The sequence below is a fragment of the Alexandromys fortis genome, unplaced genomic scaffold (assembly GCF_014885135.2).
Source record: "Alexandromys fortis isolate MF-2015 unplaced genomic scaffold, M_Fortis_MF-2015_v1.1 scaffold_52, whole genome shotgun sequence".
In the NCBI taxonomy this organism is placed as follows: Eukaryota; Metazoa; Chordata; class Mammalia; order Rodentia; family Cricetidae; genus Alexandromys; species Alexandromys fortis.
The window spans coordinates 9,955,007-9,979,492 of NW_026067929.1; the positions used below are offsets into that span (position 1 = coordinate 9,955,007).

Consider the following 24,486-nt stretch of genomic DNA (forward strand, 5'->3'; position numbering starts at 1 on the left):
ATACATTTTCTAAAAGATGAGATAAGTTCATGATAAGATAAGATCTTTAGGACTTTGCAGTTTAGATTCTGAAATCTTAATTGTTTCACCAGAAGCATTTTACACAGATGAAAGAAGCTGATAAAGCAGACTGTTTCAAAGCAAAAAGCTTCTTATCAAAAGACAACAGTAAAAGTGTGAAGGCAAGTTCCAGGGTGAGCATATTTTTGGTACCTACATTTTAAAAGAGCTGGAATTTGAATGTGTAAACAGCACTTTCAAACAGATTTTTTTCAAATAGTTTTTTTATTTTTTGAGATTATAATATAATTACATCATTTCCCTTTCCCTTTCCTCCCTCCAAACTCTTCCACATTACGCTCCACTTTGCTCTCTTTCAAATTTATGGCCTCTTCCCCATTAATTTTTTTTCTCTGTACGTCTCTCTGTGTGTTCCTACATACATAAATAGAACTTGTATGATAATATTTTATTTGTCTTATGGATAAAGCTTGTCTGAGGATCAGAAGCCACTGGAGGCCAGGCAGTGGTGTCACACACCTTTAATCCCAGGATTTGGGAAACAGAGGCAGATGGAGCTCTGTGAGTTCAAGGCCACCCTGGGCTACGCGAGATCACTGCAGAAACAGGTCCAGGTGGTGGTAGCTCACACCTTTAATCCCAGTACTAGGGAGTCACACACCTTTAATCCCAGCACTAGAGAGAAATATGTATAAAGTGGTATGAGACAGTAACTCCCTCTCTTTCAGTCTGAGGATTTCTTAGAGGGAAGATCTCTCTAGTGGCTTAGCTGCTTTGCTTTTCTGATGTTCAGGTTGAACCCCCAATATCTGTCTCTGGGTTTTTATTTCATGCTACAAACCTGTTTACTTTGTAAATCAAATCAAATTTAAAGGAGAAGTAAATATTAAATAAACAAAGATGAAAACACCATCTTTGGGGAGAAGAAATTTTAAAGTGCAATGAGTTTCAAAAACATATCCCTCAGATTAGCTACAAACAAAGAGCAAGTTCTTGTAAAGAACATGAAGCTGAGGATACATCCACTCTCTGCTACTGAAGTCACAGTCTCTCTTGAGACATGCTTGAGAAAGCATGTTTCATTATATTGGATGGTTGAACATTGTATAACCCATCTATTCTACTCCTATGCATTAAATCAACTGATATAATCACATCTATAATCATTTTTAGGCAAGTTTCTGGCAACATTAGCTCAAAATGGAAACAACTAATATTATCATCAAGAAAGGAACTGTCATACAGGTCTTTCACTTGCTTGGGTTACAGTGAAGAGTGTTGCTTCCCCCATTTCTTTCACAGCCCATTTATTGTTTGAATATAGGAGGGCTACTGATTTTTTTAAGTTAATCTTATATCTTACCACTTCACTGAAAGTATTTTTCAGTTGTAGGAGGTTCCTGGTAGAATTTTTGGGGTAACTTATATATCCTATCATCTACAAATAGCAATACTTTGACTTCTTTCTTTCCTGTTTCTATCCCTTTGATCTCCTTCAGGTATCTTATTGCTCTAGCTAGAACTTCAAGTACTATATTGAGTAGTGATGTAGGTGGGTCATCTTTCTATGTGTTCCTTTCATTTGTTAATTAATAAACTGCTTGGCCTGATAGGTCAGAACATAGGTGGGTGGGGAATACAGAACAGAATGCTGGGAAGAAGGGAAGTGAGGCAGAAGCTATAGCTTTCCTCTCCAAGATGGACGCAGGTTAAGATCCTTCCTGGTAAGCCACCACCTCGTGGTGCTACACAGATTATTAGAAATGGGTTAATCAAGATGTGAGAGTTAGCCAGTAAGAGGATGGAACTAATAGGCCAAGTGGTATTTAAAAGAATACGGTTTCTGTGTAATTATTTTGGGTAAAGCTAGCCAGTGGCCGGGAGCTGGGAGGCGAGTAGCAGCCCGACACTCCTCATTACAGAGTAGACATGGAGAGAGCAGACAGCCTTGTCTATTTCCTGATTTAGTGGAGCTGCTTGGGTAGCAGACTTCTAGCAATAGGGGATGCATTGCCTGAACTGCTCATCTCCTGTGGCCAGGCAAGAATTCTGTGGAGGGATCGGAACACCAGTCCAGCCACAAAAACTTCAACCTACAATTTGTTCTGCCTATAAGACGAGCTTGGGTATAAAGGAGCAGAAATTGTGGTCTAGCCTGAGACCTATGCCACTGGAGAACCTGGCCCTGATACTGCCAGATAGGTCAGTATCCAGAGCCTGGATAGCCCATCCTACAACAGAACCAAACATGACTAGCAAAAAAAAAAAAAAAAAAAAAAAAAATCAATGGAATTATGCCTAGTGATGTTCTGTTCTACCCATAGATTGATGCCTAGTCCCATTGTCATCAGAGAGGCTTCATCCAGCAACTGGTGGGAACAGATGCTGTGACCCACAGCCAAACATTAGGCAGAGATCAAAAAATACTATGGAAAATGGGGAAGAAAGACCGTATGAGCCAGAGGAGTTATGAACACCACAAGAAAACCCCCAGAATCAACTAACCTGGTCTTATAGGGGCTCACAGAGACTGAATTGACAGCCAGGGAGTTGCATGGGACTGGCCTAGGCCCTCTGCACATATGTTGCAGTTGTGTAACTTGGTCTTTTTGTGGGACTCCTAAGAGTGAGCAGCAGCTGTCTCTGACTCTGTTACTAGCTTTTGAGCCTCTATTCCTCATACTGGGTCACCTTATTCAGTTAATAATAGAGGAGATGCTATGTCTTACTACAACTTGATATGCCATGTTTGGTTGATAGCCATGGGAAGCCTGCCCTTTTCTAAAGAAAAATGAAGGACAAGTAGATGGGGTACAGAGTGGGGATAGGGATTAGGGACTGGGAGGAGAAGAGGGAGGGAAAACTGTGACTGGCATGTATTAATAATAATAAATCATTTCTTAAAAGAGAACAGCACTGATAGAACTGAGAGCGCAGCTCCGTGCTAGAAGCTTGCCTTCTACGTCCTGCCCCCAGGTTCAATCCTCACTATAGCAGCAGCAGCAACAACGCAATGGAACTGTATAACTAAAGTGTAAACCGCAGCATTGGGCTAGGCTGGCGAACCTTGGATGTCAATCCCAACACCATAAATAAATAAATAAATTGCAATAGCTTTTAAGATGAAATACTTGAGTCTTATAGCAATGAAAATATGTGAACCTATAGCTAGACATAAAAGTATGAATGGCCTTCACATCATGCTTTTGAATAAGATAGAAGACATACACTATAATCATAAATTATAGCCATAATAAATGTGGTTATAATTTGAATTCCCCTAACAGAAAATTCAAAATATAGGTAAATGGCTCTGTTATAGAAGTCATGGTCAAAGTAATCTTGTGAGGGAAAGGGGGGAAAGGGAGACAGAGCATGTGGGGCTGCAGCTGCTCAGGCTGCATTTCTTGACCTGAGTGGTGTTGGCACAAGAATCTGTTTTGTGACATTCCATTGATACTATACACTTATGCTTCAAGCACTTTAATGGAAATGTAATAAAAAGAGGAGAGGTAACTTTGAGAGGTAATGAATGAGACCACTTAGTATATAATAAAAAAACAGCTACCATATCCCAGATATGCCATCATTTTATGAACTGAAATTAGAACTTCTGGGAAAGCCTCCGCAGCTCCCTCCCCCAAGCTGATGATGCTGTCCTCTTTCCCAACACCTTGCAAGTGAATGACATCATTGGTAAAGCCTTTGCTGACTTCTGTGGAAACTGAGGCTGTTTGCTTCCAATCATCCTGTCCTATGGTCTGGTCTCCGGGAAACCTATTGGAGCTCTGGCTTATTGAAACAAAAGACTATCAGCATAATTAACATGTGTAAAATATTTATCAGTGGGTAACTTACCAAAGGTAATTGTGTAAGACAGTAGATTGCCTGAGTTTTTTATTCTTTGCGGCTTTGAAATAGACTCTTATGTCATATATGTAAGTACAGAAGTAATATGTGTTTTAAAATGCCAAACTATCCCTCAAATCACAGAGGTAAAAATTATCTTACAATAAGGATTATACGTATATGTACATATATTTCAATTTGGAAGAAGATTGGATTGGAATAAACTTCGGAAAATGTTTTGGGCATACTACTCTCTTGAGAATCAAAACCACGGCATTTTAAGACCACGACATCCTGCAGTAGAAGAAATGAAAATTGCATACCTCGGTGGCTGCTATGGAAAAGCTGAAGCTGGGAAGAGTGGTGAGCACCACACACATCATCAGAACAGGTCTCCTAGCAAAGGAGAAAAAAATAAGCAACAGCAATAACAGCACATTGACAGTTCCTGTTATATGTCGCTGACTTCAGAGTTCCTCTTTCATTCATCTATGTTTTTTTCCTAAGAAGCTTACTGCTTCCCTATTTCCATTTCCCAAATGTTTGAATATGGCAAAAAGTAATGTGTGCAGAAAATAAAGAACAGATTTCTCTTCTCCAACAAAGGGATGAGAGATTTCCAAATCGCCCAAATAGTTAGTAAACTAGTGATTGAGGCATAAAATAAATATCACACTGTGTTTTGTGAAAGGGAAGACTCAATGGATGCTTAATATATTGAATTAATAAACAAGACAAAAGATAGTCAGAGATTTGGGGTGTGCAAACATAAATACAGTGCAGCAGGTGTGTGGAAGTCAGAGGATAACTTGGGTATTGGCCTCACCTCCATCTTGTTTGAGGTAGGGTTTATGGTTAGTTTAACACTGGGTGTGGTGAACCAGCCCATGAGTTTCTGAAGAGTCTCCTATCTCTGTCTCCTAACTCCCATAAAAGCAGAGTCTGCCCCTTTATGAAGGTTCTAGAGAACTGAATTCAAGTCCTTAGGCTTGGGCAATAAACATGTTAGCCAGTGAGTCATGGTGCCAGCCTAGAAATCTTTTTTTGTTACAATAAAACATTTATCTCCTCTTTCCCTGAACACCTTAAATTGACTACGTTCATACAAAGTGCCCCACAATATAAGAGCTATTGGATAGTTTTGAGTTGTTAACAAGTTTTTCTTACTTCTGCCATGCCTCTCTATCTTAGACACAGGCATAATTAACAAGAGAGACAGCATCCCTCTGTAAGCCACACCCAGTGCATATGGCAAATGCTAGCTACAATGGGATTTAAAGCTGGCACATCAGGAACTAGTCATTTTGTTCTTTTTAGTAAAGTAAAATATAAAGAAGAAAGTTGGTTGCTACTCTTTCTGTCTCAGACCAGAACTACATTCCTGCAACATGAGGCTACCTAAGAGACCATGGCTAAGCATACATAGGGTTCTCACCCTTATAACCTGACCTGTGAAAATGGAGAATGTACAGAGGATATTCCTGAGCTTTTCTCTGAATAATCTCCCTAGATTACTGCCCTCATTCTCATGTTTTTAATTATTAACCTACCTTCCCAAGACACTCAATACATAGTGTACCAACTGGCATCCCTACCTGAATGTTACAGAGGCAGTTCAGTCTAAATGCGTCTGAAAGACTAAGAGAGTCCTTCCCCACAGCCACTCTAACACATCACCCCATCCTCTCTGACTTCCTGCTGCAATCCAAATCCAACCCACCCTCTGCTCATACAGTCCATTCACCATCGTCTCCCATCTGTGCTTCTCTAACAGGATTTCCTGATAGAGTTTCCCGTTCCTGAAACCAGAGTGTCTTCTTCTACTGATCTCTGCCTTATACCTTGAGACAGGGACTCTTGCTGAACCCGAACCTCACCATTTCAGCTAGACTCTGAGCCCCGTGATTTCTCTGCACCCGCTTGTCTTAGCCCCCACAATGCTGGAGTTATGGCACATACAGGAATCCATACCAAGCTTTCTCCATCACGTCCCTGAGCTCACATTTAAAATGTAAAACTCACTTTGTCACTCTATCTCCAGAGATAGGAGGCTAGGGGCAGGGGTGGGGAATTTCTGTTTAATGGGGACAAAGATTCAGTCTTGAAAGATGAGAAAGGTTTATGGACAGATGGCTGACAGTAATGGTAGCCCAGCAACACAAATGTTTTTAATACCTCTGGGCAGTACACAAAATGGTTAAGGTCATAAATTTTATGCTATGTATATTTTTTACTACAATCACAGATATCGCTAATGGATGCACAGTGCAATTGGAATACAATGGAGTCTTCTCACCCAAGCCCACAACTTCTTCAAGAAATCCTTTCTCTTTGATCTCCTATTTTCTGTCTTTGAAACGATCTGCCTTCCCCCCTACTTATCTCCAGCCATTCCAGCTTTCTGGTTATCTCAGGACCTCTCCATGCAGACTTCTCCTCAGTCTGACCAGAGTTTCAGACTATCATCTGTTCTTCCTGCTGGGGGCGCGCTACCAAACCCACTTCGGTAGAGTCTGGTACCACACTGTCACCTATTTCTCCAGCTTTGGCCATTTTCGTACATTCCTTCTGCACATGATTTGTGTACTTGATTGACCCTTATGACAACTTGAAATCCTGTTGGTTTTCTTCTGTTTTTTGGTGGTGATGGTGGCAGTGGTGTTTTTGTTTTTGTGTTGTTTTACTTTGTTTTATTTTTTTCCCAAGACAGGATTTTTCTGTTCATCTCTGGCAGTCCTCAAACTAGCTCTATAAACCAGGCTGGCTTTGCACTCCAGAGATCCTGCCTCTGCCTCCTTGGGTGCTGGGATTAAAGGCGTGTGCCAACACCACCCAGCTTTTCTTCTGTTTTTATTGCTTTCCCTTTTCCTTTTCCTTCATATCACTTAACTGAACTTAAATAGCTTATTCTTTGTTTCCAGCACCTAGAGTACAGTTTCTGAATCATTTTATGTATATAAACCAGCTGAGAATCTAGTGAATCCTGAGGTATCCTCTTGGGATAAAATCTAAATGAGTAAAATAAAATACAGACTTTCATTTCAAATTAAATTGAAATTATCTATAACTCTTTTTAAAATAATCCCATAGGCCTCCAACCTTCTTACAGAATTACATACAATTATTCAAGATTTTTAAGCACAGTAATGCACGTACCTCCGTACTGATACTGATGCATTTCCCCAGCTGTGGAGTACTTAAAACCTGATAAGAACTGTAATCACTTATAATATCAATGTAGTCACTATTTCGGACCAGGTTCTAAAGTATCTGCTGCACCTACTGCATGATACAAACAGTTCATGTGGTAAGTTGTGGTTCCTGGTCATAGTGTTATAGGGTGTTGCCAACATTTATATTAGCGAGCTTTCAATTACAAGATATTTATTGACTACCTATTCCATTAGTTTGGTATGGTGTTGTAAAATATCTGCTACATATAAACTAATGGGATTGCTAATATGTAAACACCAACCACTATTTATGTTTCTTTAAAATGCTCACATATTGGGGACTGGAGAGATGGCTCAGAGGTTAAGAGCATTGCCTGCTCTTCCAAAGGTCCTGAGTTCAATTCCCAGCAACCACATGGTGGCTCACAACCATCTGTAATGGGGTCTGGTGCCCTCTTCTGGTCTACACACACACAGACAGAATATTGTATATATAATAAATAAAAAAAATCTAATAAAAAAATGCTCACATATTGCTAGGTCCTGCTTATAATTTATTAGTAAGGAACATGAATTAAATAATGTACTTACCTAAAAGACACACTGAAATTCCAACTCCCTAATACCTTGGAACATAACCTTATTTTGAAATCAATTTTTATACAGAATGATCCCATTAACATAAGATCATTTGGGTGGGCCCTAACTTAATATAATCTATATTACAGGCTAGCATAGAAAAAAAGACATGGAAACATTGGAAGAATGCCATCTGGCAGTAAAAGCAAAAATTTTGGTGATTTCCATATTAACCAAGGAGTGCCACGGACTATCTAAACCCAGCAGAGGCTAGGACAAAGGTCAGTAATAAAGGTCCCTCACATAACCCAGCACTAATCCAGCTGACACCTTGTCTCTGGCTCCTGGACTCTAGTCCAGTGAACAGTAACCTTGTGTTGCATATATCGTGTAGCTGAGGGCACTCTGTTCTAGCGAGCAGGGAAAGAAACAGAGCTATGCCACGGGGGGGGGGGGGGGGGGGGGGGGGGGGGGGGGGGGGGGGGGGGGGGGGGGGAGGGGAGGATGCTGTTGAAATATCCGAAAAAGCAGGCATGGCTCTGGAAGTGAGTGATGGGATCTTGGGAGTTGTGCATCAGAAAAGCCCAGAACACCGTGGAGGGGTTGGTGGTGGAAACGTAGACAGATGGGAGATTCTGAAAAGCTCAGAAAAGGCAGAGGAAGGCTCAGAAAAAAAAAAATGTATCATCTCAGAAAACAGACGTGCTTTTGTGAACAGATGGCTGCTAGAAATTTGACCGGCAAGGTCCTTCTGATGTGTGAGGTAGAGACCATCGTAATGCACAAAGCACGCTGTAGCTCATGGAAGTAGGGCGTGGTAGAGAGTCCTCACACGGCAACGGACAAGAAGCAGAGAGGCCTAGAGTGGAACCCGGGCAGGTCTGCCCTTCAGACCTCTAGTCACCTACTTCCAGCAGCCAGACCCCTATTTCCTAAGATCCTCACAGTTCGGAACCATATGCTATGAGCCTGTGGGAACCTCCCAGACTCAAACCTCAACAACGAGCAAGCAGTGAACCAGACACAGCACGGAGTACATCACTTGGCAGAGAACTGAAGGTGTAGTCTGTCTCCTCCCTCGTGTTTGTGGGGGAAAAAAAAGAACAATAAATTGAAGAAAGTGTTAGAAGAAGGACACTAGAACTTTACTATGTAGAAAATTCTTACCCCAGCCATATGGCGGGGACACGGGTTACATGTTCAGAAGAGACCATCAAGATTATGGCTGTGAGTTCAGTCCACCACATCAGCAGAAACCATTGGGCAGAAGACGATGAGGACACTGGCTCTTGGGCTTCTGAGACTCTACAGAAGAAATGAACTGATAGAGCTATTTGGCTCCAAACATGTCCCCTAGAGGGAAGAATGGCTCTGATGGGTCAGAGACTGAAAAAGCTGAGGTTTCTATATAAATTCAGAAAGCAGAGGCCACCAACCAGGAGTCAGCATAGCTGGGCCTAGAAGGTAGATCCAGAGAACAGAACATCCAGCAACAGAAAATCATCCTCAAGACTTCAAACTGAATGGGATTTTCCTTTCTAGGTTTGATCTTTATTGGAAACCATTGCTTTCCCCTTCCCTATTTATCGGTCAAAGAATGGTAATGTCTACTGTCCCACCATTGGAAGCAATTTACTTTTTAAGGATTTGTATTTTTTTAATCTATGAATGTGTGTGTGTTTGTGTGTGTGTGTGTGTGTGTGTCTGTTTGTGCAGGTGCCTGAAAAAGCCAGAAGAGGCCATCAGATCCCCTGAAGCTGGATGCTGGAAACTGGACTTAGGCTTCCCGCAAGAGAACCAAGAATTCTCAGTACATCTCTCCGGGCCTTGTAGCCCACCTTTCATCTGTTTCTCATGGATCCCTGATAGAAAGGAATTTTGACCCAGGACCATACTCCTAAGCCTTGTTCATAGATGGTGAGTTGGGGCACTTTGAGATGATGTTTAGAAGAGCTCATGATTGCAGAATTGATACTGAAATGAGTAAGAATTTCTGAGATACTAGAATGAATGCATTTTCTGCAAGAAAACAATATGAAGCTTAAGTGTTCAGAGGATGGGATGCTGTGGGGTTAAGTTTTTTCCCCAGTTATGACTGAATCCCTATTCTTTTTCTAGTTCCTCAAAAAAATAAGTTATTTGAAATAATGTTTTTCTAAAGTAATTAAGTTAAAATAGCGTATCAGGATAGATTATAAGTCAATATTATGGGAACATTTCCGAAAGCAGACAAGCACAAAAGGACTTCTAAGAGAGGAAAGATCAGGAAAATGCCATGTGAACATGGAAATCAAGATCGGAGAGAAGTAAGATGGCTGGCCCCCACTCTATACTTCCCAGGGGGCATGGCAAACACTCCCCTTTGACTCTTCAGAAGGAACAGCCTTGCTAACAGTTCGGCTGCAGAATCCTAAGTCTCTGAAACTTTGAGACAGCAAATTCTGCTATATCAGCAAGCTTAAACACTTTGCTCTAGCAATTCTAGAATATTGCAGAATAAGAGGATTCCGGCTAGAGATATCAGCGAATCTTTGAATGTCTCCTTATGTTTAAACTAACAGGATACCACTATTGTACATACAGCGTGGAGGGAAGGAAAACTTGTGAGCACAGCGACAGGTGCATGCTGGAAAAGCACATGCTCCGTGACATCAACAGCCACTATCGCTGAATGGACGATGAGAAGACTCTCTCAGGAATTGAGCCCATGATTAGAAGGCAAACTCAGCCACAATGGATTAAAACTTCCTGTTTGTGTAGCAATTTCTTGCCCTGAGATTACTCATGGAGGAAGCTTGGTGGGGCAGAGGTCAGATAATTACTTGGGAAATGACTCTCTGCTCAGAAACTTGTGAGATTTTCTTTTTCCTAAGTCAAAGTTTCCTGCCAGAGGCTCCTTGAATCTGCTCCTAATGCTGTCAAACAGAACACTCCTGTGCCTTCTTCTAAGTTGCTACTGAATGCCAAACACTGTGGTGAAACATGGTGTTTCAGTCACTCAGATGCCACACAAAGCCTCCCACTGACAATGAAGCTGATTCTGAAGGTTTAATTAATTTACTCCACGTCATCCCCTAGGATGTAAAAGCTTGATGGAGGTGAGTCTTGTATTTATCTGTTGCTTTCATTGGTTAATTAATAAAGAAAACTTCTTGGCCCTGATAGGACAGAAAATTAGGTAGGCGGAGTAAACAGAACAGACTGCTGGGAGAAAGAAGCCGAATCAGGCAGTCGCCATGATTCTCCCAACTGACACAGCAGCAGGTTAAGATCTTCCCTGGTAAGTTACCTCGTGGGCTACACAGATTATTAGAAATGGGCTAGATCAATATGTAAGAGCTATCCAATAAGAGGCTGGAACTAATGGGCCAGGCAGTGTTTAAAAGAATACAGTTTCCATGTAATTATTTCAGGGCATAAGCTAGCAATGCGGGCAGCCAGGTGTCGGGGATGCAGCCCCACCGCTCTTATTACAACAAAAGCTGAGTTCTAATCCAAGATGGACTAACTTCAAATCTCCTATTCCCAATGACCGTGATGCTACCCGACTCCTTTCTTTCTGCTAGCTTCTTTCAGAGAAAGAAGAAGCTAGATCCCCTCCCACCCTTTAAAACATGCATGCTTCTTTCCCTGTCAGTACATTGTATGCCCTTACCTGTGGGGATGTCTTCTACCCTCATCTTTCCAAGTTCAGCTAAAACTCTACACTGTGAGCTTTTTCTCTACTCTGTGGCCACACACACCCAACCTGAAAATCTGCTGCATGCAAGGCACCATGACGGAGTGAGACAGGGTGGGGAAGGAACTAGAAAGCGCTTGCTGTGCAGGTGTAAAGGAGCCATGCACTGCAGTGTTGCTGTGAGGCTCAGCACCAGGGAGGCAGAAAGAGGCAAAGGATCCTAGGGCCATTCGAGGCCAAAATAGCAAGATCCTGGTTTAGTGAGTAATTCTATCTAACAAGAAAAAAATTAAACAACAATAGAGAAAGACACCTTGCATCAACCTCTGGGCTTCACACATGCATACATATGTGGTGTAGGAGGTTCTTCTGTTCGTGTGTTGCTTTCATTGGTTAATGAATAAAGGAACTGCCTTGATAGGGCAGAACTTAGGTAGGTGGAGAAAACAAAACTGAATGCTGGGAGGAAGAGAGCAGAGTCACAGGGACGCCATGGATGTACTGCCTGAGATGGACACTGGTTAGAATCTTGCTGGTAAGCCACAGTCATGTGGCGATACACAGATTAATGGAAATGGGTTAAATTAAGATGTAAGAATTAGCCAATAAGAAACTAGAGCTAATGGGCCAAGCAGTATTTTAATTAATACAATTTCTGTGTGTTTATTTCGGGTATAAACTAGCTGGGCAGCCAGGACAAACAACAAGCTTCCTCTCCTTGCAACACAAATGTATACCACAAATACACACATATAACTACCAGAGTTACATCAGTATTTTTTCCCTGCATAAATGTGAAATTTCTAGAGTAGAGCCCAAATCTTTGAAGAAGGATGCAATACTCAGTGTGGTGAGGGACTTAGTTGCTTGGAATTAGCAAGAACTGAATGAAGAATTTGTGTATTGAGATAGTTTGGAGAGGTATGTAGAGGTTAGAGGGTAGACAGTCTTGAATGTGAGGCTAATCCCGAGATATGATCATTAGAATCCTGATGTCAGTTTGGGAACAAGCCTGCCAGGCAGCCAATGAATAACCTGTAAATGTTTATTTAGAAGAGTATTGCACTAACAAGAAATGGGAATTACAAAGAATTTCAGATAGCTGAATTTATCATTATGTATGTAAACCTCTCATTTGCTTAAGCCAGAAGAGGAGACTGTTAGATTATTGTGAACCTGAAAAATTTCTAGTAACATCATTTAGTTTAAGACATTTTATGTAACTTGGCAGGAGTTAAGGAAGTTACTTCCTTGCAGACATCACAAAATATAGACAACTCTGAGTGACACTATCAAGATGTTAAAGGTGTGACTGAATAGAGAAGTGATTAAACAGGTATAGTTATATCCAATAGGAATGTGAGTGAACTACTGGCAGGTAGGCCAGTCGCCTGCTGACCTCCCCACTCTCTCAGGTCATGCCTGCCAGAAGACCAGGTGGGCTTCCCACAGTCCTCCTCCACTCTCTCAATGCTCCCCCACACTATCCCTAAGCCCCTCCCTCCTTGTCACCATATCCCAGGCCCCAACTCAGGCAGAAACTCCCTGCTGCACCATAGGCCATACTAGCCACCAGAAGTCCAGGTAGAATGTCTGCCTGTAGATCACCTCTACACTCTCAGTGCTTCCCCGCCGCAAACACAATCCCGGGATCCTCTCCCCCCTTCTCATTGACATGTACCATTCTGTAACTCAGGCAGAGACCCCCTGCTTAACCACAGGCCACACAGGCCAGAAGACCAGAGAGGAAACAGAAACCAAGGAACCAAACACCTATCCAACAAAAATAGACCTAGAAATCAGTACCTAGACCTATAATGACCCCAAACCCAGATGTATAGATGCCAGCATAAGAACATAATAAACAACATCCAGAGCCGAGGTATCCTACTATAGCAAGTCCTGAATATTCCAACACAGTGGAAGCACAGAAAAAGACAGTAAAATTAACTTTATGAAGCTGATAGAGATCCTTAAAGAAGAAATGAATAAATTACTTGAAGAAACCAAGGAAAAGATGATCAATAAAATGGAAGAAATAAATTCTTTAAGAAAAGTCAAGAAAGAATGAACAGTTGGAGGACACTAATAAAACTGTTCAATACCTTAAAATGGAAACACAAACTATAAAGAAAACACAGACTGTGGGAATTCTAGAAAAGGAACATCTAGGTAACTAAACAGGAACTGCAAAGAAAAGCACCAACAGAGTACAAGAGATAAAAGAGAGGATCTCAGGCATTGAAGATACAATAGAAGAAATAGATTCACCAAAGAAAATGTTAAATATAAAAAATCCCTGACAAAAAAAAATCTAGGAAATCTGGGATACTATGAAAAGACCAACCCTAAAAGTAATAGGAATAGAAGAAGGAGAAGAATTCAAACTCAAAGGCACAGAAAATATCTTCAACAAACTCATAGAAGAAAGTTGTCTTAACCTAAAGAAGGAAATACCTATAAAGGTAAAAGAAGCATACTTGTGATGGTTTGAATAATTATGGACCCCATGAACTCATGAGTGTGAATGCTTGGCCATAGAAAGTAGCACTATTAAGAGGTGTGGCCTTGTTGGAAGAATTGTGTCACTGTGGGGACAGAGTTTGAGGTCTTATATATGCTCAAGCCATGCCTAATGTAGCAAGCAATCTCTCCTTCTGCTGCCTGCAGATGAAGATGTAGAACTCTCAGCTCCTCCAGCATCATGTCTGCCTGCACACCGCCATGTCCTACTATGACAATAATGAACTAAACCTTTGAAACTGTAAAATGAGTCATCCCAATTAAATGTTTTTATAAGAGTTTCTGTGGTCATGTTGTCTCTTCACAGCAATAGAAACCCTAACTACAGAACACCAAATAGACTAGACCAAAAAAGAAGTCCCCTCTCCACATAATAATCAAAACACTAAACATACAGCACAAAAGAAAGAATATTAAAAGTTGCAAGGGGGAAAAAAGCAAGTAACATAAAGGCAGACCTATTAGAATTATACCCAACTTGTCAACAGAAACTCTAAAAGCTAGACGAATCTAGACAAATGTCCTGCAGGCTGCAGAAACCTCAGTTGTATGCCCAGGCTACTGTACCCAGTAAAATTTTCTGTCACCATAGATTGAGAAAACAAGATATTCCATAATAAAATCAAATTTACACAATATCTATCTACAAATCCAGCCCTGCAGAAAATACTAGAAAGAAGATTCCAACCCAAGGAGATTAACTCCACCCATGAAAACACCAGTGAAACCCAAAGGAAAACCACACACACACACACACACACGCACACATGCACATGCACATACACATACTCACATACTACCATTACCACCAACAACAAAATAACAGCAATTATCCTTTGTCATTTAAATCCTTCATTATCAATGGTCTCAATTCTCTAATAAAAAGACATAGACTAACAGAGGGGGATGTGAAAACAGGGTCCATCCTTCTGCTGTGTGTAAGAAACACACCTCAAAATAAAGATAGACAATCCCTCAGAGTAAAGGGTTGGGAAAAGCTTTTCCAAACAAATAGACCTAAGAAGCAAACTGCTGTAGCCATTCTAATATCTAACAAAATAGACTTCAAACCAAAGTTAATCAAAAGATGAGGAAGGACACTTCATATTCATCAAAGGAAAAATCCACCGAGATGATGCTTTAGTTCTTAATATCTATGCCCCCAAATAAAGGTACTCACATTTGCAAAAGAAATATTGTAAAAGCTTAAATCATACATCAACCCCACACACATTGATAGTGGGAGAGTTCTATATCCAACTCTTACCAATGGACAAGTCATCCAGACAAAAACCAAACAGAGAAACACTGGAGCTAACAGACATTATAAACCAAATGAATCTAACAGATACCCACAGAACATTTCACCAAAACACAAAAGAACACATCTTCTCCTCAGCATCTTATGAAGCTTTCTCCAAAAGTGACCACATAATCCATCATGAAGCAAGTCTCACCACATACAAGAAAACTGAAATAAACCCCTGCATCCTATCAGATCACCACAGACTGAAGTTGGATTTCAGAAACAACAGAAAGTCTACAAACTCATGAAAGTAAACAACTCTCTACTGAATGACTGCTGGGTAAAGACAGAAATAAAGAAAGACATTAAAGACTTCCTAGGATTCAATGAAAATGAATTCACAGCACACCCAAACATACGGGACATAATGAAAGCAGCGCTAAGAGGAAAGTTCACAACACTAAGTGCCTTCATAGGGAAACTACAGAGATTTCATACTAGCAACTTAATAGCACACCTGAAAGCTCTAGAATAAAAGAAGCACACCCAAGAGTAGATAGCAGTTAGTCAAACTGAAATAGAAACAAATAAAACAATACAAAGAATCAATAAAACAGTTGATTCTTTGAGGAAATCAACAAGATGGTCAAACCCTCATCTAAACTAACTAAAAGATGAGAGAGATCTCCAAATTAACAAAATCAGAAATAAAAAGGGGGACATAACAACAAACACTGATAAAATCCAAAGCATCATGAGGTGATACATTAAAAGTTTGTACTCCATAAAATTGGAAAATCTAAAAGAAATTGATAATTTTCTTCATAGATACCACTTAGCAAAGATCAGATAAACAACATAAATTGACCTATAACCCCTAAGGAAATAAAGGCAGTCATTAAAGGTCTCCCAATCAAAAAGGGGGGAGGAAGGATTGTAGGATCCAGAGGGGTAAAAAACACCACAAGAATATGACCCATAGAAATCAATTAAGCAGGTCTCAAAGGGCTCACAAAGATTGAATTGACAGTGTCAGTTCCTGCATGAGTCTACATTAGGTCCTCTGAATATATGTTGTAGTTGTTGTGAAGTTAGTCTTTTAGAAGTCTCTACCTTGAAGCAAATTTTCTAGAAGTTTCAATTGACTAGACTCTTAGTTATAAAGCTAGTGGTATGACTACAGATGAAGTCAATGGTATTGAACTGATGGTTGAAGTCAGCATTTTCATCAAAAGTATATCAAGATATGATATCCAGTCATTAGAAAGCCTGCCAGCATCCAAAGGAGACTTCCAAAACTGCACAAAGCTTAGGAACTATGGGACAGGAAGGATTGTAGGAATTCGGCAAACTGAACTTGGCTATCTAGGGCCACATCTGAGGACGGTGGGTGACAATGGCCTTCCTGTGTCTGAAAAATGTTGGGACAGATAGATACAGTGTGCTCATAGAAGTTGCCCTGGAGATAAAATCACAGAAATGGCAGCTTATGTTTTTGGCAATGGATAATAAGTTTAAGGAACATAGAGAGGAGGTGTTGAAGAACAATGGCAGCTTTCCTGATCATGGTCAAGCCCACTGATATATAAAGAGAGGCAAAGTCTTGAAAGTGAATTAGGAGGGATGCTACATGGTGGCAGGCTTTGTCTGATAAATACCAGGACTGAAGACAATCCTGATAATTAGAGAACCATAGAACATACTAAGTTCCCCGTTTTAAAGAGTTGGGGGAGGTAGACCATCTATCTATCTTGTAAGAAACAGCCTAGACACTGAGTTCTCAGATTTCTTCCAGCCACCAAGTTGATTTTTAAGGGGCAAAGCTGATGTTCAGAAACCTTTCTTCAAGAGGAATGCAGCCACAGGCCACAAAGTGAGGATGCAGACAATGTGTGACATATATTACAGTAATCTCAAAAGATGACAATGGAGTGAAAAAACTCCTCTCACCTGGCGAGGTCATAGCCAGATTATAGTCCTAGAACAAGGATTTACTCACACATTTATGGTGATGTATACTATATGTATTGTGCTGCCAATCATAAAGTAGATCACATACAATCTGTGTACAGTATATAATATCAAAATGATGATAAGCATGGTAGTAGCCTCTGCATTTACTATCCAAAACTTTTATTGTTGTTTTATATAGTCCTGATACTTATTAAACAAGTTTCTAGGCATGGCAGGAGGAGTGCAGAGGTGGAATTTATGGAGCAAGGATGGTGAAGGGGTACAGAGGTGCAGATTGATGGGAAAGATAAAAATAGGATGGCACAGTTAACACATTAGCTGAGTATTTCAAATACAAGAGAAAATGAGTATTTCCAGTGCAAAGTTGAAGACATCTAAAGACATATACATATATATGCTAGTTACCCTAACCTGCTCTTTATACATCAAATACATGTATTGAAATGCCTCAGTGTGCCTCCAAAATGGGTATCATTGTTATGTGAGAATTTAAAAGAAAATACACTTAAATATTTCAATTTAAAAAAAAACTCTCTTTATCTTGACATAGTGGTACATACCTCTAATTCTAGCACTTTGGAGATGGATGAAGGGATATAATGAATTCTAGGCTTCAAGTATAAAAAGCAAATAATACACTGGGGTGTAGCTCGGTGATAGAGGGCTAGCCAGTCTAGCATGCAGAAGGCCTTGGGTTTGATCCTCAGTACTCCAAACAAATAAAAATAACCTCAACAGTACACAGTATGTGTAGAGGACTCAAGCACTTACTTCTTGAAGTATCAAGAAACCCATTTCTCAGAAGGTTCCATCTTTAAACACACATGACTGCACTATGATATTAAAAAGGACTTGGCAAGATTGGGGGATGAACAGACTTTAGAACCCTAGCCATAATTAACAAAATGTTCTTTGTGTTTCCTTAAATAAACTCAGGACAAGGGCCTTAGACTGCATCTGAATATATAACCATGCCAGGAAATCAAATCCTTGATGGGACTGGAAATGAAAGTCCAACTGGGGTGAGCTAAACAGTCACAGGGAACAGGAGAAGAAACACTGGACTATGGTGGTGGGTAAAGACCAAAAGAGCGACTCTTGCTGACTTATGGGATAGAGTAAAGAAAGAAACACAGACCCGAATGATAAAGTCACTGATTCTTCCTAGAGAGGAAAGTGACAGACGCATGGGAGCACTGGTAAAGAAGATTACTCTAAAGCACCAGTACTGGTATGAAGGTGTGGACGCAGCTCTGTTGGCAGGCTGCTTGTCTAGTGTGAAAAAGGTCTCGGTTTGGATCCCCAGCACTGCACAAAACTGGGAGTGGGTGTGAATTCCTATGATCCAAGCAATTGGGAGGTAGAGGCAAGAGGTTCAAGAATTCAGCTACACACCAAGTTTGAAGTGCTTCTGTGCTACATGAGGTCCTACCTCAATAGCACTATCATAATCATAAACAATAATAACAACAATAATAATAACACAATGGTTGCTGATACCCTACTGAAAACAGTGGGCTGCATTCCCTGCAGGTTAGCCAGTCTGTGCAGTACAGCACAGAAGCTACAGATGCTGTGTGTCTTACCAGTGGACTCTGCAGTCATCCAAGGGCTATTCTTATACCTCTTGTTTGTGTGACCTGTTAATTTCTGTGACTCAATTTCCTCATTTATAAGAGGGGAGCTATGCTTGTTAAGTATCAAGTTTAGGGAGTTGACTGAAGAGATGTAGATAAGATGTCTGGAAGTACACATGGCACCTAGCAAGTGATCAAGTGTTGGTTCCTGTTTAACTATGATGACACCTACCACCACTACCATTCCCATTACCTAAAAAAGCGACAGCAAAATCACAGCAAACTAAAATGTCATTCAAAGTATGGCCTTTGCAACTTTGCAGGCCTGCAGACTCCTGATACATCATAGTCTGAAAGAATTCTCTTGTGAAGAAGAGGAGGAAGAATCCCTGAAACACAGCTCTGGATCCTGAAGCAATCTGGGGATTTCCACAGATCCTCCAGAGCTGCCCTGTCACTGGTGAGCCTTCTGATCCACCCAGGATAGGATCTCTCTTACCAATTGGCAGACACACTTGGGTATTTACTTACAGGCTTTTCTCTATTCCACCCAGCTTCTCCCTAATCCATATGAATGACAACAGGCAGTGAAGAAAGGAACAATGATTCTGAAAGAATGAGGAAGTGTTTTGCACAAGTGAAAGTTCAGTCTCTGCTGTTGACTTAGTGTAAGTCCTCAGCTCTGTGACTCATTTCCTCTTTATAAAAGATTTATAGCCACCTGGTCAACTCAGAGCATCTTCCAGTGGGTCACAGAGAAAGAGAAACTCCAAGCACTTGTGTAAATGCAAAAGTTGCTTTTGAGAGAATCACTATATGGGTTCTCATGCTCAAACGACAAAAGAGATCCTACAAAATTCCTCAGATTCTAGTAGTACCACAGACAGCATCTACTTTGCTTCAGTTTTATCATAACATTGTCCATTTCTCATGATTACTCTATGGATTAAACAAGTTCACAGTTTAAATGGAATTAACCAGTTCATGGGAGTCACTAACACTGATGTCCATAGTGCTCCGAGGCACCGGAATAGCAATTTTAGATACACAATCTTACGTTGTGGGTTTTTTTTTTTTTTGTCTTTTTTTTTTTTTAATCTCCCATATGGAAACTAAGTGTCCCTGTTTGGTTCTTGAGAAAATTAAAGCTCAGAGAATATAAATAACTCAAATAAGACAATGTCAAAGCTGAGATTTGAGTCCATGTCTGCTCTTTCTTACCCATGTCCTTTGAACAGATTCTTATCAGTTCTCTGGTCCCTCTCTCTGAAGATCAGTTTTCTAGGGTTCATGTGGGTTTTTGGGGGATTTTCTCAAATAGTCTCATCAATTCAAACCTATGAATTTAAGGATCTGTGAAACTTTATATGAACAACTATCTCCCTAGTTACTCAACAATTGTTGTGCCCAGTCTGTGGGGACCCCAAAAGACCACCAGGGAGAATGACTCACCTATATACAAAAGCAAGGTTTATTATCGTGCACATAATTGCAAGCCAGCTGGCAGGGACCTCATCAGCACAGCAGCAAGAGGAGGTACCCCAACCTTCTAGAGAGCACTATTTAAAGGCAAGAACCAGAAAAATTACATTAGCAGGGCTTGAGGTGACGGGTTCAATCCTGATTGGCTAGAATTTGTCTACTGGTGTCCTGCTGAAAAGCGATGGGCGTGTGCTGGCAGGTGATGCTATCTACAATGGTTGGAACGTTAGGAATTTCCTTTGGATGGTCTGTTCCTGGGTGGTGCCCGGGTAGTCTCAGTTTATGGTCTTTCTTGCAACCGGGTATTGTCTTAGGATAAACTACTGAAACTCAAACCTCTATTGAGCTTTGACTGGGTCCTACATTACACAATCAAGAATAAATTTAAACCATAATGTTTGTGATCCCCTCTACTGTTTTTTAAAACTTTTTTTTTTTTTTTTTTTTTTTTTTTTTTTTTTTTTTTTTTTTTTTTTTTTTTTTTTTTTTTTTTTTTTTTTTTTGAGCCTGAGTAGCTTTGGGGCCTGTCCTGGAACTAGCTGTTGTAGACCAGGCTGGTCTTGAACTCTCCGAGATCCCCCTGCCTCTGCCTCCCAAGTGCTGGAATTAAAGGCATGCACCACCCACACCTGGCTAAAACTATCTTCTTTCTTAAAGCTATCTTCACGTAGCAACTAAGGTTTAATGCCCTGTATATGATTGCACGTGTATAAATACAAAAACAACTTTGAGGTTATAATGGTATCACGATGCTGCCTCTCATGTGTTCAAATGACAAAATATCTTTGGAAATCATGTTATGAGTACTAATGAAATGTACATCTTTTGGAGAAATATATTCTAATGCCATTTAAGTAAACCATGGTTGGCCTTCAAAATCAAAAGGAAGAAAGAAAGAAAATTCTGAAAACAGAAGGACTTGCACAGAATTTGACAACTCAGGGCTTGCAGATCCCAGACCCACTTCAAGGCAGCTGTGGCTCTTAACAAAGCTATCGCATGAAGTTTCTATTTCTCCGGATAGAACATGAGGACAGCAGCACCCAACTTCACTGAGCTGCCATAAAGTCTAAATTTAGCTTTGCTGAGCATATAAAATGCCTACAAGTTTCTTTCATGAGCTGTTTCTTCTCCTTAATGGCCCTAAGAGGTCACCACTAGATAGAGTGCATGAATGAGCCCATGAGGAAATAGTTGCAGAGTTCACCGAAATTACAGATAGACTGATATCTATGTAAAGCCATTTACAGCACCTGGGGCCAGCCTCACCCACAAATAGAAACTAAAGGCAGGGAAAGGATTCCCCAGAAGAGATCACTGAGAGATGAAGTTGTGGCAACAAACCAAGACCCTTTGATGTATGGACTACTCGGGACAGACGTGTACCATGAAGTTGGGGCAGACAGCAAAAGGGGTGAGAATACAACATGCATCGAACACTAGGAGCAAAAGACTTCTCCTCAAGCTCAATTGCCCTAGAGACCCAAGTTCATCAGAGATAGTCTACAATAGTGGTTGGAATACCAGGCGTGGACTGGGATAGGCCAATGTCTAATATTCAGTTCTGTCACTTACTAGACTGGCTTTGGGAAAGTTGCTAAGTTCTTCTGAGTATCAGTTTCCTTTTGGGAATACTGATACACTCATTAAAAATATCTACCTTTTGAGGCAAAATACTTGTATGAGGTGGCAGAGAATTAAGAAATAAAAATCTATGTATAACATCCTCAACACACAGGATCTGTGAAAAATCAATTAGAGCTTAATACTCATCATACTGATAATAAATTATATGTGAAAGTTGGGCATCTGAATGACATTAAGAACATAAGGTGCTAGAGAAATGAGCCAAGGTCCAAACAAGCTATCAAAGCCAAGAGCCTTGGGGACGAAGGCCCTGCAGTGGGTTACTGTCCTACTTCACTCTCGCCATCACTGGGAATTGTCACCATGGCCTCAAAATCCTTTAACAGTCTTGGACAGTTTGAGGAAACTGGGGTGTATGGTCCACCTCTAAGACATTCCATTTGTGAACCTAAGCTAGGGTTGGAAAGTCTCTGCCTTCCACTGACAAAAGCGATGCCAACCACAAAATGATTTAGGTCTGAGAAGCCTTTGCCTCAGGGAACAGAAAGTGCCCTGGCAAGGTTCAGGGAGCCACATCCAGTGTCAGTACCTAAGAGGCCCTGGGTTAACTCAGCTCTCTGTGTCAGCATCCTTCCAAAGATCACCCTGGCGCTGCATGGAAGGCTTTTACATTGCTGCCTGAAACTATATCACAGCGCTCAGCTCTTCCTTTTTCAAATTCTCTCTACACTGCCCACCTGTAAAGTCAAGAATCAGCAACAAAGTAACAAAGAGAATTTAACTGATCAGAGGAAATAAAGAATTCCCAGACAAGTGAGAACCAGATCTGAAGACCTACAAGGAAAAATGTAGTAAGAACAGAGATTGTTCTCAAGTCACCAGTCAAAGCTGACAGTTAACGCCAGAGTAAGGCGACTTTGTTGTTGCTGTTGTGTTCACTTTTCTTTCTCTTGAGAGTCGGGTCTTGTTATGTAGCCCACCCTGACCTAGAACCCCTGGATTGTGCTACCTCAGCCTCCTGACCGCTGGGTATAGGCATATGCCACTGAACCTAGCAACATCAACTCTTTATCTTAGGTGCTTCTGTATTACCATAGACATATTCTCTCCCTGCAAGGGTTAATATGACTTACCAACACTTTAAGCATTCTTTTATTTATTTTTTAATCTTAGTAATCAAGCTCCTAAAACATTTCAGTTAATGATCGGCCAAATTGTGCCTTAGACCCACGAAGTACTATGTAAACTCTTAGAAGGAGATGTTACTTTCAGTTTGACACAAAAGTGAAATTCTGTCTGCTAATCTTCTGATCATGATGTCTGTAGGGCAACTCTGGAGACTTTGTACAGTTCAATGTGCTGAGAAGTATTGGCAACATTCAAACCAACATATCTTGCAATTTGTTATTCAGAAAAGAAAAGACCATAGAAAATGTAACAATAGCATAACATCAATATTTGTATATAGAAGATATAAAAGATACCACAACATCAATACATTTAAAGACAGTGAACGCAAGTCATCATTAATCTAACACACATTAGCGCTAAGTTCATATGCTTGGCACACACGTACACATCACATTCATGAATTAAAAGCATGGCGGGACTCCCTGCTAATGAGCTCTCTTACTTACCATCCTACAATGTTTTTGTAAAGATGCCGCTTCTTGAATAAGATAACTTTTATCGGAACCCAGATCAAGAGACTCACTGCAGCCACATAGGCAATGGAGCAGGAAACAATGAGCCAATAGTGCGTTCTTTCAGCTCCGTTCCTTGTTTTCTGATATGCAGCAGCAAACTGTTCCATTAACACAAGGGTAGGAACGGAGAAGGCAGCAAACTCAAGAAGCTCAAAGAAAACCAGCTTAATTTTTCTGCCAGAAACCATCCTGAAGAGCAGCAGCAAGCAGCCAAGGCTCTGGCACTCCTCTGTTGACTCTGAGCAGCACACGAACACACACTGAGATCAAGTTCCTTGTACTCGAATTGCTAACCAGTGGTTTTATTCTTTTATTGACCCTCATATGCTTCAATGATCTTTTGACTTAACAACCACAGTCTCTTAAAGAAACAGAACCACTGTGCAGTGATGATTAAATGTATTTACACATCTCTTATTAGAAGTTTCGCTCTCAAGCAAGGAACACTGTAAAAACGGAGGATTTTTTTGTATGTTTTTTAATGTAATTTTTATAGGTGATTTTGGCATATCATCTATATAATAGTTGACTCTTATTAGTTAGAACCATTAGAATAATGCAATTCTAAAGTTGAATAGCTCTCATTTACAAGAATACATCTATGCTTTCAGTCCCATTTTTATATATAAGTAAATTCATCTGAGAGGTACTCAAATTCCTAAGTCTTCATCTTCAAAACGACTCTTTATAATTCTTCAAAGTTCTGAGAAAGGGAGTTTGGATTTAGTTTATCAGCTTTCTAACCAGGATCCCACCTGATATTATCTCCATTCATTACTGAATGCTGATGGGTGTGCAACGCAAATTTACACTGTTCTTCATGCACTGGTCAGGAAACTGCCATGATATCGCTAGAAACCTGTTATCAGGATTTCCGCATTCGGAACTCTGTATGTTGCCTAAAAAACACATACAATATGTAAAATGCATATCCATGTGTGAAGCATAAAATTTACTTGAGGCTCTAGGATGATCATTGTACCTGGTATTATGGGGTGATGATGAGCAACAGGGCTGCCCATTCTGAAAGTGTTCAGAGTCCAATAGAGAGAACAAGCCTATAAAGAACATCAGAGAGCAAGGGCCAAAG

At 40.5% G+C, this 24,486-nt stretch overlaps 1 protein-coding gene across 1 annotated transcript in view; it reads right to left on the bottom strand.

Moving 5' to 3' along the window:
- The window catches only part of Tmem236 (transmembrane protein 236), a 48,206-nt gene extending 24,569 nt beyond the window's left edge, over positions 1-23,637 (bottom strand). Inside the window, exons 1-2 of the mRNA XM_050144761.1 lie at positions 23,328-23,637; positions 4,194-4,266 (exon numbers count right to left, since the gene is read on the bottom strand). Coding sequence (XP_050000718.1) covers positions 4,194-4,266; positions 23,328-23,584 — 330 coding nt within the window. The 5' untranslated portion in view covers positions 23,585-23,637. The remainder of the gene's footprint in view (positions 1-4,193; positions 4,267-23,327) is intronic.
- Between the last annotated feature and the right edge of the window lie 849 nt (positions 23,638-24,486).